We start from the raw sequence: 14053 nt of genomic DNA, 5'->3' as shown, positions 1-14053 counted from the left end.
CCCTCTTAGTGAAAAAGTTTTTCCTAATATCCAATCTAAACCTCCCCCACTGCAACTTGAGACCATTACTCCCCGTTCTGTCATCTGCTACCATTGAGAACAGTCTAGAGCCATCCTCTTTGGAACCCCCTTTCAGGTAGTTGAAAGCAGCTATCAAATCCCCCCTCATTCTTCTCTTCTGCAGGCTAAACAATCCCAGTTCCCTCAGCCTCTCCTCATAACTCATGTGTTCCAGACCCCTAATCATTTTTGTTGCCCTTCGCTGGACTCTCTCCAATTTATCCACATCCTTCTTGAAGTGTGGGGCCCAAAACTGGACACAGTACTCCAGATGAGGCCTCACCAATGTCGAATAGAGGGGAACGATCATGTTCCTCAATCTGCTGGCAATGCCCCTACTTATACATCCCAAAATGCCATTGGCCTTCTTGGCAACAAGGGCACACTGCTGACTCATATCCAGCTTCTCATCCACTGTCACCCCTAGGTCCTTTTCCGCAGAACTGCTGCCTAGCCATTCGGTCCCTAGTCTGTAGCTGTGCATTGGGTTCTTCCGTCCTAAGTGCAGGACCCTGCACTTATCCTTATTGAACCTCATCAGATTTCTTTTGGCCCAATCCTCCAATTTGTCTAGGTCCTTCTGTATCCTATCCCTCCCCTCCAGCGTATCTACCACTCCTCCCAGTTTAGTCGGCCAGATCACACTGGCCATTAAATTCCTGCTGTATCACAATGCAAACTCCTGTCTAATTTGCCACCCATTTTACCCTTTTGGGGGAGGGGAGCAGTTGGAAGGTGTCTGAGAGTACGGATGGGGTATATATCTAATTGCCTCTAGCTGACTGGTAGGAATCCCAATCCCAAGGAATTTGCCACAACAGATGAACATAATTGATGGTCCGCGGCCTGTTATGCGTTCTTTGTATTATCATAGTGACCAGCGGCCCGAGCCAGGGAGCAGGACACCGCAGTGCTCGGTGATGTAGAGGCACAGACTAAAAACACAGCCCCTGCCCTAAAGAGCTCCCAATCCCAAGCCACGTCTACGCTCTGGGCGCTCTCTCTAGTGGCATAGTCATGGTGCCACGTCTATGCTGGCATAACTCCACGGTGCAGAGGCCGAGGATGGCAACGGATGGGCTTTTCCCATCGGGGTAGGACCCCCACGTCCCTGAGCGACGATAGCTCGGTCGACAGAAGCGGTCGTCCACCTGCCGAGCTGCGTCTACACCTGGGGTTGGGCTGGCCCTGCTACGGCGCTCGGGGGTGCGGATTTAGCAGCCCCCTTAGTGCTGTAGCTGCGAAGTGCACACCAGGGCCAAGTATAAGAGAGGCGATAACAGATGGACACAGACAGACGGGGCACGACAAGGAAAGGGTGAGGCAAACCTGGTCAGCATGACAGGTGGGTGGTATCCCATGGCCAGAGCCAGATGTGTCAGAGGAGGGTGTAGGAAATGCCCTTCCCTATAGGGGGTTGTGGGGAGAATTTGGCGGGGGGGGGGGGAATGCCCTTCTCTATAGGGTCAGTGTGTAGGGTCCTCCTCTCTCTATAGGGGCCAGTGGGGAAATCCCCTTCTATATAGGGAGAGCGTGTGGGGTTCCCGTCTCTCTCTAGGGGGTAGTTTGTGGGGTTCCCATCTCTCTATAGGGCACAGTGGGGGGGCTCCCATCTCTCTTGGGGGCAGTGGGGGAAAGCCCTTCTCTCTAGGGGCAGTGTGTGTGTGTGTGGGGGGGGGGGGGTTCACCTCTCTCTGTAAGGGTCAAAGTGGGGTCCCCAACTCTCTATGGGGGACAGTGGGGAATGCCCTTCGCTATGGGGCAGTGTGTGTGTGTGGGGGGGGTTCACCTCTCTCTATAAGGGTCAATGTGGGGTCCCCAACTCTCTCTGGGGGACAGTGGGGAATGCCCTTCGCTATGGGGCAGTGTGTGGGGTTCCCCACTCTCTAGAGGGGACACGGTGGGGGGGGTGCCCGTCGCTGTGGGGCGTCCCCGGGCCCGGGCTGGGCGGGGTCCCTGTCCCTTTAAGGCGCAGGGGGCGGGGGCCGCCCGGCCCCGCGGCAGGAGGCAGCGCCGCGCTGGGATGTTGTGAGCCCGGAGCAGGCGGCGGCGGCGGCGGATCCGGGCCCGGCCGCGCTCTGACCGCAGCGGGGGGAGCGGGCGCCGCCAGCATGGACTGGGGCACCGAGCTGTGGGTGAGTGGGGCCGGGCTGCGGGACCCCAGCGCCGGGCAGGGCTCCCTGGGGCCAGCCCCCCAACTCCCCTCCCTTCCCCCTCGGGGCCAGCCCCCCAACTCCCCTCCCTTCCCCTTCCCTCCTCGGGCCAGCCCCCCAACTCCCCTCCCCTCCCTTCCCCTTCCCTCCTCGGGGCCAGCCCCCCAACTCCCCTCCCTTCCCCTTCCCTCCTCGGGGCCAGCCCCCCAACTCCCCTCCCTTCCCCTTCCCTCCTCGGGGCTAGCCCCCCAACTCCCCTCCCCTCCCTTCCCTTTCCCTCCTCGGGCCAGCCCCCCAACTCCCCTCCCCTCCCTTCCCTTTCCCTCCTCGGGCCAGCCCCCCAACTCCCCTCCCCTCCCTTCCCTTTCCCTCCTCGGGCCAGCCCCCCAACTCCCCTCCCCTCCCTTCCCCTTCCCTCCTCGGGCCAGCCCCCCAACTCCCCTCCCTTCCCCTTCCCTCCTCGGGCCAGCCCCCCAACTCCCCTCCCCTCCCTTCCCTTTCCCTCCTCGGGCCAGCCCCCCAACTCCCCTCCCCTCCCTTCCCTTTCCCTCCTCGGGCCAGCCCCCCAACTCCCCTCCCCTCCCTTCCCTTTCCCTCCTCGGGCCAGCCCCCCAACTCCCCTCCCCTCCCTTCCCTTTCCCTCCTCGGGCCAGCCCCCCAACTCCCCTCCCCTCCCTTCCCCTTCCCTCCTCGGGCCAGCCCCCCAACTCCCCTCCCCTCCCTTCCCTTTCCCTCCTCGGGCCAGCCCCCCAACTCCCCTCCCTTCCCCTTCCCTCCTCGGGCCAGCCCCCCAACTCCCCTCCCCTCCCTTCCCTTTCCCTCCTCGGGCCAGCCCCCCAACTCCCCTCCCCTCCCTTCCCTTTCCCTCCTCGGGCCAGCCCCCCAACTCCCCTCCCCTCCCTTCCCTTTCCCTCCTCGGGCCAGCCCCCCAACTCCCCTCCCCTCCCTTCCCCTTCCCTCCTCGGGCCAGCCCCCCAACTCCCCTCCCCTCCCTTCCCCTTCCCTCGTCGGGCCAGCCCCCCAACTCCCCTCCCTTCCCCTTCCCCCCTCGGGGCCAGCCCCCCCCCAACTCTCCTCCCTTCCCCTTCCCCCCTCGGGGCCAGCCCCCCCCCAACTCTCCTCCCTTCCCCTTCCCCCCTCGGGGCCAGCCCCCCCCCAACTCTCCTCCCTTCCCCTTCCCCCCTCGGGGCCAGCCCCCCCCCAACTCTCCTCCCTTCCCCTTCCCCCCTCGGGGCCAGCCCCCCCCCAACTCTCCTCCCTTCCCCTTCCCCCCTCGGGGCCAGCCCCCCCCCAACTCTCCTCCCTTCCCCTTCCCCCCTCGGGGCCAGCCCCCCCCCAACTCTCCTCCCTTCCCCTTCCCCCCTCGGGGCCAGCCCCCCCCCAACTCTCCTCCCTTCCCCTTCCCCCCTCGGGGCCAGCCCCCCCCCAACTCTCCTCCCTTCCCCTTCCCCCCTCGGGGCCAGCCCCCCCCCAACTCTCCTCCCTTCCCCTTCCCCCCTCGGGGCCAGCCCCCCCCAACTCTCCTCCCTTCCCCTTCCCCCCTCGGGGCCAGCCCCCCCCAACTCTCCTCCCTTCCCCTTCCCCCCTCGGGGCCAGCCCCCCCCCCAACTCCCCTCCCTTCCCCTTCCCCTCCTCGGGCCAGCCCCCCCCAACTCCCCTCCCTTCCCCTTCCCCCCTCGGGGCCAGCCCCCCCCCAACTCCCCTCCCTTCCCCTTCCCCCCCTCGGGGCCAGCCCCCCCCCCAACTCCCCTCCCTTCCCTTCCCCTCCTCGGGCCAGCCCCCCCCCAACTCCCCTCCCTTCCCCTCCCCTCCTCGGGCCAGCCCCCCCCAACTCCCTTCCCTTCCCTTCCCCCCCCCCCCCCCCACCAGTCCCCGCAACTCCCCTTCTCATCCCACGGCTGGTTTCCCCTTGTCTCAATTCCCTCCCTCTTTCCTGCTTCCTTAAGGCTGGGTTTCCTTCCCCTCTTGAGACCCTGGGCAAGCCCCCCAGTTTTATTCCCCCTAGGCTGGGCTTCCTCCCCCCTGCCCCGTCCCCTTTCTCTCTCTGCCCCGTGTCCCCCGCTCATCCCCTGGGATTGGCTTTCTTTCCCCCGTCCCCTGGGCTAGGCTTCTTCTGTCTTTGTCCCCCCATATCCTCGGTCTGGGCTCCCCATTATTTCCCTCTTCCTCCAGTTCTGTCCCTTCCCCAGTTCCTGGGAGCCTGTTCCCTCTATCCTGGTTCTCTCTCCCCCATCTAAGCCCCATTTCCTTTTCCTTGTGATCAACCCCAAACCCCTCTGGCTCTTCCCTTCCCTTCTTCTTACCTCCCTGTTCCCCTCTCCCCCTTTCCACTGTGGCTGCTTCTCCCTCCCCTGGCCCAGCTTAGTGCTGATTTTCTCCCAGCCCTGGTGGTGGGGGGAAGCCCTTATTTCCATCCAGCTCTCCGTGTCAGGGTGGGTGTTTCCCCTTCCTCCCCCAGTGGATGGACACACTTCCTGGGTATGGAATTCCCCAGCCTTGTAATGGGGCATGTGGGTTGGGGTGTATATGTGATGTCATGTAACTTATCCCCCCAACCCCTCTTAGAGCCTCTGGGGTGGTGGAGTTGCACAGTGCTGGGATGCACTTTACCACCCCCCATTCCTCCTGTATGAACCCCCTTTGTCAGTGGCCCCCAGATCACAAAAATGGAGACTCACCCTGATTTGAAAGCAACATACCTAGTCTAGATCTTAAGTGTCCACACTGATACATTTCTGCAAGCACTTTATTTTGAGGGGGATGTTGTCTCAGCAGTGGGGGGGGTTGCGATCCATTTTTGCACCACACTTTTGGTTCAACCCCTTCCTTGTGATGGGTTTGTAATGGGGCTTCTGTGGAGACTTGGCTTCCTGACCCCAGCCTGTGTGTGTCAATTTCTTCTCTGTGTGGTCCTTTGGGCTAAAAGTTTGTGTGTGTAACTCTACTGTGTAGTTTTCTCCCCGGAGCATTTTTGTAAGTTAAGCTCCAGAAGTTTCTCTGCCATTTTGGGATCATGGCTTCCCTTAGGCCAGGGGGCGGTGGGGGCAGAGCTGCTGGAACTAGGGGTGCGGTAGCACCCCCTGGCTTGAAGTTTCTATCCATGGTTTTCAGTGCCCCTGCTATAAAAAGTGTTCAAATGCCACTGGGCAGGGTGGGTGGGTAGGAAGCATTTGAAAAACTGCCCTTGGCCTCTGAAAGGAGTTGGTCTGCCTCTAATCTGGTTAATCTCAAATTTTTCTACAGGCATCAGATCTACTTTGAGCTGGGTCACTTGAGTAAAAAATCTCCTGTTATTTTTTTGGGGGAGGGGGGAGGAGTTCTCAGTGCCCACCCCTGCCTGGGCAAAAGCAGACTGTGGCTGGGAGTGCTTGCCCTGGGCGAGGGGGGAATATGGAGACTCCCAGATGTTTGTTGCTCTTATCTGTCTGTCGTACAGATCTTGGCTTGCTCCTGCCTATATGAAATAGGGACACCTTTATAATGCATGCCTGAGCAGTGCGGGAGTGGTTAGAACAGGACTCCTGGGTTCTATTTCCCAGCTCTGGGAGGTGACGTGCCTAGTGGTGAGTACAGGGGAGGGGGTAGCTATGACTCCCGGATTCTACTGTAAACTCTAGGAGGAGTTGTGGCTGGTGCAGGGGATTGGCAGCCAGGACTCCTCCTGCCTTTCCTCCCTAGCTTTGGGAGGGCGTATGCCTCTAGTGGCTAGCATGGTAGGGCTGGTAGCCAGGACTCCTGGGTTCTTTTCCTGACTCTGCCATGAGATTTGGGGAAGGCAAGTCCTGTAACCTCTCTTTGTCTCAGTTTCCCTGTCTATAACGTGCGGCTAATACCTTGGGGAGGAGAGAAGGGTGATGAGGCTTAACTCCTAAAACGACTTGAATCCGTGTTTGAAAGAGGCTATGGAACCTATACCTGCTAGTAATAATTGCTTCATATCTGCAAAGCGCTGCGTGATCTGTTAATCCATTGCTCACTTCTATCCAGCGTTTACGTAGGGCCTACTGTATTCTGTTTGGCTGTCTTAGTTGTGGATCTGTGCGCTTTGGGTGGGGGAGGAGAAGGGAGCCCATTTCAACTAATGAGTTGAGCGGGATCAAGCATGTTCCATGTTTACAGCCTGGCCAGAACTTCTTGTGGAAGAATGTGTAATAAGCCAGGCTTTTCTGCCCCCTCCTCCTACACGCAGATATGATCAATGTTCTCCTCTCTTCCCATAGGAAGCTGTGTACGATGCTCTCCAGTCTGGGGTGCCACTTGCAAACAATGCATCTGCAGCATTGCTAACCCTGAGGGTTCACCCCAAAAAAACCCTTTTTTTAAAAAAAATAACTGTGGGGCCACTTTGTTTGCCTGCCAGTTTCTGAGCCTTTAGGGTGCATTAGCTTCAAATTTCCAGGCTTTTATCTGCAGCTGGAGGCTAGAACCCTTTTTATTTTAATGGGGAAAAAGAATTATTCTCATGCAGTTTCTTGGTTCCAGACATTGGAGCTTTTAAAAAAAAGCCTCAGAGATCATGACAGTCTTGAGAAAACGCTGCTCGTTGGCAATGCTGCATCTGGGTTCACCAGCGTGTTCGGTTTCTCTCCTTGGGGCTGGGGTGTTCTCACACACGTCTGTCCATCTTGGCGTTATGGACTCTTCTGTACAAGTTCGCACCCTCAAAGTGTAAGGCGAAGGGGTTAACAAAAGTATTACCATCCCAGATCTGGCTTGGGATCCGTTTAGTCCAGTGTCTTGACAGTGGCTGGCACCAGATGCTTCAGAGGAAAGTCTAAGAAACCCAATTCGCCTGCTCTGAATGGGAAAGGTGATGTTTCGCTCTCCGTAGTTAGTATGTCTCGAGTAGATGTGGCTACCTTGACTGACACACCTTTTGGAAATGGTGCATCGCCTCCCTTCCCCCTTCCCCCCCCCCCAGTTCTCTGCTGAAGGAATCCCCCCCCCCCCCTGCTTTTCTGAATACATTTGGGGAAAGTCCACTCCCAGGTGGGTAAGTAAGTAGGAAATTCCTGAGGAAGATTTGCGGGGGGGGGGGGGGGGGGGGGGGTGGAATGACCCTGAGCCATCAACTTTTGCAGAGTTGACGAGTTTTGATTTAAAAATGTTATAGCCCAAGGAGACCTGATGCGGCGGAGGGAGGGCGTCTCTGCCCACAGCAGCTGTAACGAAATGAACAAGACTGGTAAGTTTTGCAGCTGCTGTTGGGGGGACCCCTGTGGGAGTTTCTCATCCCTGAAAGGCAACAGTTCCCTCTGCTGGGAAAGAGGAGTCTCCCCTCACCCCAAACAGACGGAGGCGGGAAGGAGAGGGTCGCATAGCAAACCCGCCATGCCTTGCGATGGGACAGCTCTGTGTTTTGAAGGGCATGACGATGGGGTGGGGGAAACGGGGAGGGGTTTTTCCTTTTTACTAGGCACTTTTGCAGAGCTCCTCTTCTAAGCGGACATGAGATGATATCCTTCCAGCGGAGGAATCCTAGCAAGAGCCCCTTTCCCAGCAGCGTGTGTCTCTTTTGCTAGGGCCCTGCCCCAGACCTTTGCTGGTGGCAGTGGAGGGGCTAGTCTTCCGCTTGGTGCGAATGGTACATTTTTTGCAAGTCTCGTGGTCTCTCCTGTGTCTGCAGAACCCACTGAGCTCCCCGCTCCCTTCCCATTGAATCTGGCTTCTGCCTGGAGAAGCCTTAGCCCTAGTTACCATGGAGACTGTCTCACACTTTGTAGGCTCAAGCAAGTGGTGGGTGTGGATCAGAGGCTGAGTGGGGGCAGGAAAACAATGCATCTGGGGAAGGGGGTGTAGAGGAAGCGAAGGATGCAAGCTCTGGGCCTAGTCATTTGTGAAGGGGACTATGTTTGGAGGACAGACTGTGCACGGGGAAGCTACTGTTGTAACTTGTGGCTGGTAACCTGAGACTGTCCCTGGTGCCCTAGGAGCACAGAGGGTCTCTTTGCTAAGAAGTGAGCTAGCCCTGCGTGTGGCGATGAAGGGGTGGCTTTCGCTCAGGAGTAGTAATATCACCTAGCTGGTCTACAGCACTTTCCATCAGCTGACCTCAAAGTGCTTTACAAAGGAAGGGCCACAGGATTACCCTCATTTTACAGAGGGGGAAACTGAGGCACAGGGCAGGGACATGTCACCAAAGTCACCCAGCAGGCCCGTCTCAGAGCTGATAACGCCCAGGGCTCCTGAGACCTGGTCCAGTGCTCTACCCACTAGGCCCCACAGCTGGGTGGGACTCTGCAAGTTGTGTTCTGCGAGAGGTCAGACTGAACAATCCCCATGGTGCCCCCAAAGTCCATGGGTAGTGGCAGGGGGGCGAGCACTTATGCCGTGTGACTAGGCAAATTGGTTCTGTTCCCAAGTGTCTGCTTCATACAACCTCCCCCACCACTTTCCTATTTAGCACCATCTCTTGTTGCCTCCCTCAGCAGAGTCTGAATGGCCCATGGGGACTGGTCCCGGCCCAGGGGGTGGGCTGTCTTTGGAGCTAGCCCTGCTGCTGTCTGTTCTGGCACCTCGCTAGCGGGCGCTGGACTGCTGCGTCCTAATGTCCCTTGTTTGTTGTGCGACTTCACGGATGGATAGGATTGCTGGCTTCCTCTTCCCTGACTAAGCCTGTCCTTGGCCTCTGTGATGTGTGGCATGTGGGTTGCATTTGACACCAGGGAGGGGCCTTCCCGGAAGGGACTGTATCAAAACGCAACCTAGTAACCAGCCCTGCTGAGTGAGGTTAGTACCAGTCTTACGAGGCTTGTGAGGACAGGGGGAGGTGGGTGGGTGGGGAAGAAGGGTGGTTAAGTCATTGGGCTGGGATGAGAGAGACCTGGGTTCAATTACTGGCTCTGCCGCATACTTGTGTGACCTTGGGCAAGTCATTTAATTGCTCCGTGCATCAGTTTTCCATCTGTAAAATAAGGATCTTTCCTTTGTGTCCTTTGAGAAGCTCTTTGGGGTAGGAACTTTCTATTAGGTGCATGGATGGTGCCTGGCACAGCAGGGCTTTGATATATGCTAAAACTTCTAGGTGCTACTGTAATCTACTACTAAAGGCTTGTCTGTATGATGAAATTGGCCGGAATAGCTAATCTGGATAAACTCCCCATGTGGGTGCTCTGATTCCAGAATAGCTAGAGCACTGAAAGTCCAAACCGTACTTCATTCTGGAGTAATTTCCCTGTGAGCCCCGTTAAATAGCATGGAGGGTTCTGCTGCAGGCTGTGGCTGTCCAGTGGCATGTGTGGGTGCCAATGCGGGGCTGGGTCGTGTTACCACACACAAATGGGGCTGGTCCTTCGCCGCTATCCCACAACTCCCCACGAGCTCAGCCAGATAGGCCGCTTGTGAAGCCGCTACTGGCCAGGGGTCCAGCTGGCTGGAAGCCACCTAATCCTTCCAATGCAGCTGCACCCTCGACAGAGCCTCGGGACAGGGTAAGAAGCCAAACGCTGAGGCTGCTGCCAGTGCTGACTAATCTTTGGTTTCAAGGTGGGGGTCAGCACCCACTGGGCTAATAGCAGTTTTGACCTGGCAACACCAACGCAGCTAATTCCCGATGTGGCCCAAGCCTGGATCTGAAAGCTAAAGAGAAATCTGGACGTGATTCTCACGCCAAATTCTTTTAATGCTGATGCCAATTTTAAGGCTTCGTTTGGCCGCCTGAGAGGCGTAAAAGGGACCTTAGTGTAAATGAAGCTCTGGCCCTTTAAAGTCTGTCCAAACCCATGGAGCCATCAGGGGAGCATTGCAACACGAAGTACCCCCCCTCTGGGGGGATGCTACTAGGTGGGTTACTTTCCCCAGATGATACCATGAGAGGGGATGAGGTGAGGAAGTGGGGTCACTTCAAGTTGCTGCCATATCAATTCGAGCAGCTATTGCAAGGTCTCAGCTTCCAGCAAAGCAGGATCAGTTTTCAGGGAACTTTTTATTTTTGTGCTGTGTTGCTTTTGCATTGGCTTCTCCAAATCTCAGCAGACCCAACTGGTGCCTAGCAGTTCAAACCTCTCTGAGCGTTAGCGTGATGATCCCCCTTGCTTTGAATTTTAAGTCCACTCAGAAACTTTACAACACGTTTCTGACTTAAAATGTGTGTCCTTCTCCCCCCACACCTTTTTGGCCTCTTGCTTTCGGTTCCTAAATCTTCTGCATGCAAGATCAATCCTGTTCTGAAGCCTGGTTGTCTTATCTTTGATCCAAAATCTTGAAAGTCATTTGGAGGGAGTGGTAAAGGAACTTCTCGGCTGGGTTTTTATGAGTATGGTGAAATAGACGATTCTGAAGGGAAGCAGAAATTTGTAGCCTCTGGAGGAGGGGGGAAAAGCTAGGAGTGGAGATTCTGGATGGGTGTGGTTTTGTGCTCAGAGTCAGACTCCTGGGTTCAATCCTCAGCTCTGCTACAGTCTTGCTGCATGACCTCGGGCAAGTCCATTTAATCTTCTCCACCCACCTGTAAAACGAAGCGTGCTAGAGACGCTGGAGGTGATTACACCTGAATCTCTTACTTAAAATCCGGTTTCTTACAGCTCTAGTTCACATTCGCTCAGCTTGAAGATTGAAGTTGTGTTAGTCAGTTTCACTACTGTTTCTAGACTGTTTCGCTTCCTAGTTAACAGTGCCTGCTGGGATAGCTTGGTGGCAGACCATGCATGGGAAGACCCCCCCCCTTCCCCCGCCACCCCTTCAAAATGTGCACAAACTGTCACAAAAAGATTGATTTCTGCTAAATTGCTGTGAAACTTTTTTTAAGTAGTTATAAATGTTGGATCTAAACTACGTAGGAGCTTCCCTTTTAAGGGATGTCTTGAAAGGTGGTAGAGTTCAAGCCAATAAAAGGAAGTCCTGCCCCCCCCCCCCCCCCCGATTACATGTAGCTGGCATGTGGAATTCATTGCCACAAGACACTGTTAGCTAAAACCTCAGCAGGATTTAAAAAAAGGCACTTATATGGATGAGAGCATCCTGGCTTATAATAAAACAAAAAACGAAACCCCCAAAGTTTAGGTAAGGCCATGAATCCTCCTGCCTTAGGATGGCTGATACCTTCTTCTCTGCAGAGTTAACTTAGGGTCTTACTTGGGTGTTACCCCCACCGCTTTCTTATCCACACACAATCATCTCGCCCCAGGCAAGCTGGTCTGCCTGGTGGTACACCTTTCACTTGGCCTAGAACCCGTCCAGTGTGCAGGGGGATACAGGCTAAAAATCACCCAAGTGTCGCTGGTCCTGCGGTACCTGCCCACAATTCCTCTGCGTGTCCAGGAGGACCAACAGGTTCTCCCACCATTCACCAGGGGAAGAATCATGGAGTGTACTGCAGCACGGAGGATAATGGGATGTGCCCCCCAGATGGCCTAGTGACCCAGCAGCGGGGATGACGCTAGGACTGTGCAGGGTGGCTGCTCACGCCAGGCCTAGGCTACCCTGGCTGGCTGCTCAGATCCGGGGGCTGATCACAGTAGTTAACTCTGCAGCAAAGACACTTCCTCCCCCCCAGGGCCAGGCTCCTCTTGACCTCTCGCTCGGGTCCCCAGTAACTCTGGGGTTTCTTGTGCCTTCCTCTAAGCATCTGGAGCTGCTGCAGAGATTGCCACTGGGTGAGACGGATGGTTCATTTTATCCAGCATGGCGATTCCTATCCCCAGTTTGTAGTTGAGGCAATGTTCAGTGTTAACAGAAGCCTCACCTCTTCAGGGGCTTGTAAGCTTCTCCCTGCTGTTTACTGCGGTTTTACAGTTTGTTTGTCCTCTCTTTTTAAAAAGGAATTTCCCTTCCCCTTGTTGCTATGTAAAAGGCAGCTGCAGGCGAAAACTGGTGAAACTGACCAGATTCAAGTACTCTCAGATGCATCAAGTAGCAGCAGTGTGTGTGTGATTTTCTACCTTTAAACTGTAAGAACCCTTGGGTGTGACTTGTGACAGGAGGGTGGAATTCCGATGGAAAGGACGCTGCTTTTAGATTGATGGCAGCCCTTTAAGCAAGAAATCCTGTCACTTGTGTGTATACCTGAAACCCTGATTTTGTGATGATTATTTGTATTACTGTCACGCTGGGAGATCAGACTCCCTGATAAGGCTGTGTCTACACTGCAGGCTTCTGCCGGCAAAGCTGTGTCAGTCAGCTCTGTGAAGAGGGGTGATCGACCGCTGGGCCAGCAGAAGCCCCAAGTGTGGACGCAGCGATGTCGGCAAAACCGGCACAGCTTGGTTCGCTCAGGGTGGATTTTAATACAGTGGTACCAGGTGCAGCTTTGCGGGTGTTGCTGCATCCGTGCTAGGAGGGGGGTGCCAGTGTAATATGCCGATTTCCTAGTGAAGACACAGCCTAAGAGGCAGCCCCAAACAGCCTACGCTCTAAACAGATAAATCAAAAGGGAGGGGAAACTGAGGCCAGGTGAGGGGGGATGTGACTTTTCCAAGGTCGGTGGCAGGGCTGGGAAAAGAACCCAGGAATCCTGATTCCCTCTGATCTTATCTACTTGACCATGTTGCCTTGGAACTATACAACTCTTCCCTGTTCTATCTGTCCTCTCCAAGGGCAGACCGACCCTCTTTCTCTCTCCCCCCCAAGGTGCACTCCCTCTGTCGGCCCCTGAACCTTTCTATGTCCCCCCCTTCCTTCCCCCGCCCACATGAGTCTTTTCACTGCCACAGGGCATATGCTATTTGGCAATCAGTGCTAGGGAGGGGAGGGTCTGACATCTCCTGCAGCAGGGTGGACGTTCTTTGATCGTAGCAGAATGGACCGCGGCTTGTTTCACAGGCTATAACAGCTCTGCAGTGCTGACAACAGCGGGAAGTTAATTGTTGCCAATCTAAACCGCCAAAACGCTGGAGATGGAGATGTGAGGAGCTGATGTGTAAGGGCACAAAGAGGCTGTGGCTTTCTGGATCTGATCCGTCCTCATTCCTTTGCTCGGGGCTTTAAATGCTCTCCAACCAGATAAATGGCTCTCTGACGCAACCCCCATCCTTGTTCAAGGTCCTTTCCCACCCGCAGCTGTGAGGAGGGGCCCATGGGGAATTTCCCCCTCTGAGCAGAGATGAGCCATGGAGGCCTTATCTGCAATGGGGATTTGCCCCACTTCCACAGCCTTCAGTGTCTAGTCCCTCATGTAGATGCATTAAACAAGGGGTTGGGATTAAGATTCTCTGTTCTTTGGGGGCAGGGACTGTCTCTTGCTGTGAGTCTGTGCAGCGCCTGGCACAAAGGGGCCCTGATCTCAGCTGGTCTTTTGGAGCTACCGTAAGAAACATGATTAGTAATAGTAGGAGAGCCACACTTACAGACCCCAACTGAAATCAGGGTCCCATCCTACTAGATTCTGCAGAAACAGTCCCTGCCCCCGCCAAGAAGCTCACAATCAGATAGAGGGTGGGAGGGGAAACTGAGGCACAGAGAAGGGAAGTGAATTGCCCGTGGGCACCCAGCAAGTCAGTAGCAGAGTCCGGAACAGAACCTGTCTCCCGAGGTGACAGGAGATAACCACTAGGCCCCACTACTGGTAGACAGGGTAAGATTTTCTAGACTGGGCTTTGCAGCACTACGGTTTGCTGCTTCTGCTTTAGTCTCTTCCAGGTCAAAACTCTGCTTTGCCTGTTTGCACTGACGCGGTCTGTGTTCGTGTGTGTTTGTGTGGGTGTCCGGCTCGCAATGCAGAAAAGGGCCTTTAGGGCTAAAACTTCTAGCACCCAAGTAGCCGTCGAGCCTCCAACTCCCACCCTGGTGATGACCTGAAAATGGAGCCACCTGTTTAATCGCCCAGCTTTGAGCTGGGGAAATTTTTTTACGCCTGGGCGCTGCCCTGCACCAGCAAAGGTGGCTCTGTCCTGTTAGACAGCTGC

General features: G+C 55.7%; 1 protein-coding gene across 4 annotated transcripts in view; it reads left to right on the top strand.

The window, feature by feature from the left end:
- The first annotated feature begins 2054 nt into the window (after positions 1 to 2054).
- The window catches only part of TRIP10 (thyroid hormone receptor interactor 10), a 72351-nt gene continuing 60352 nt past the window's right edge, over positions 2055 to 14053 (top strand). For 3 of the 4 annotated variants that reach the window (XM_075121812.1, XM_075121813.1, XM_075121810.1), the window contains exon 1: positions 2055 to 2195. In XM_075121812.1, coding sequence (XP_074977913.1) covers positions 2172 to 2195 — 24 coding nt within the window. In that variant the 5' untranslated portion in view covers positions 2055 to 2171. The remainder of the gene's footprint in view (positions 2196 to 14053) is intronic. The other variant, XM_075121814.1, reaches the window with a different exon arrangement.

This window comes from Caretta caretta, chromosome 20 (assembly GCF_965140235.1).
Source record: "Caretta caretta isolate rCarCar2 chromosome 20, rCarCar1.hap1, whole genome shotgun sequence".
NCBI lineage: Eukaryota > Metazoa > Chordata > Testudines > Cheloniidae > Caretta > Caretta caretta.
The sequence above is the reverse complement of the archived record's forward strand: the minus strand, read 5'-3'. Positions and strand labels throughout refer to the sequence as shown.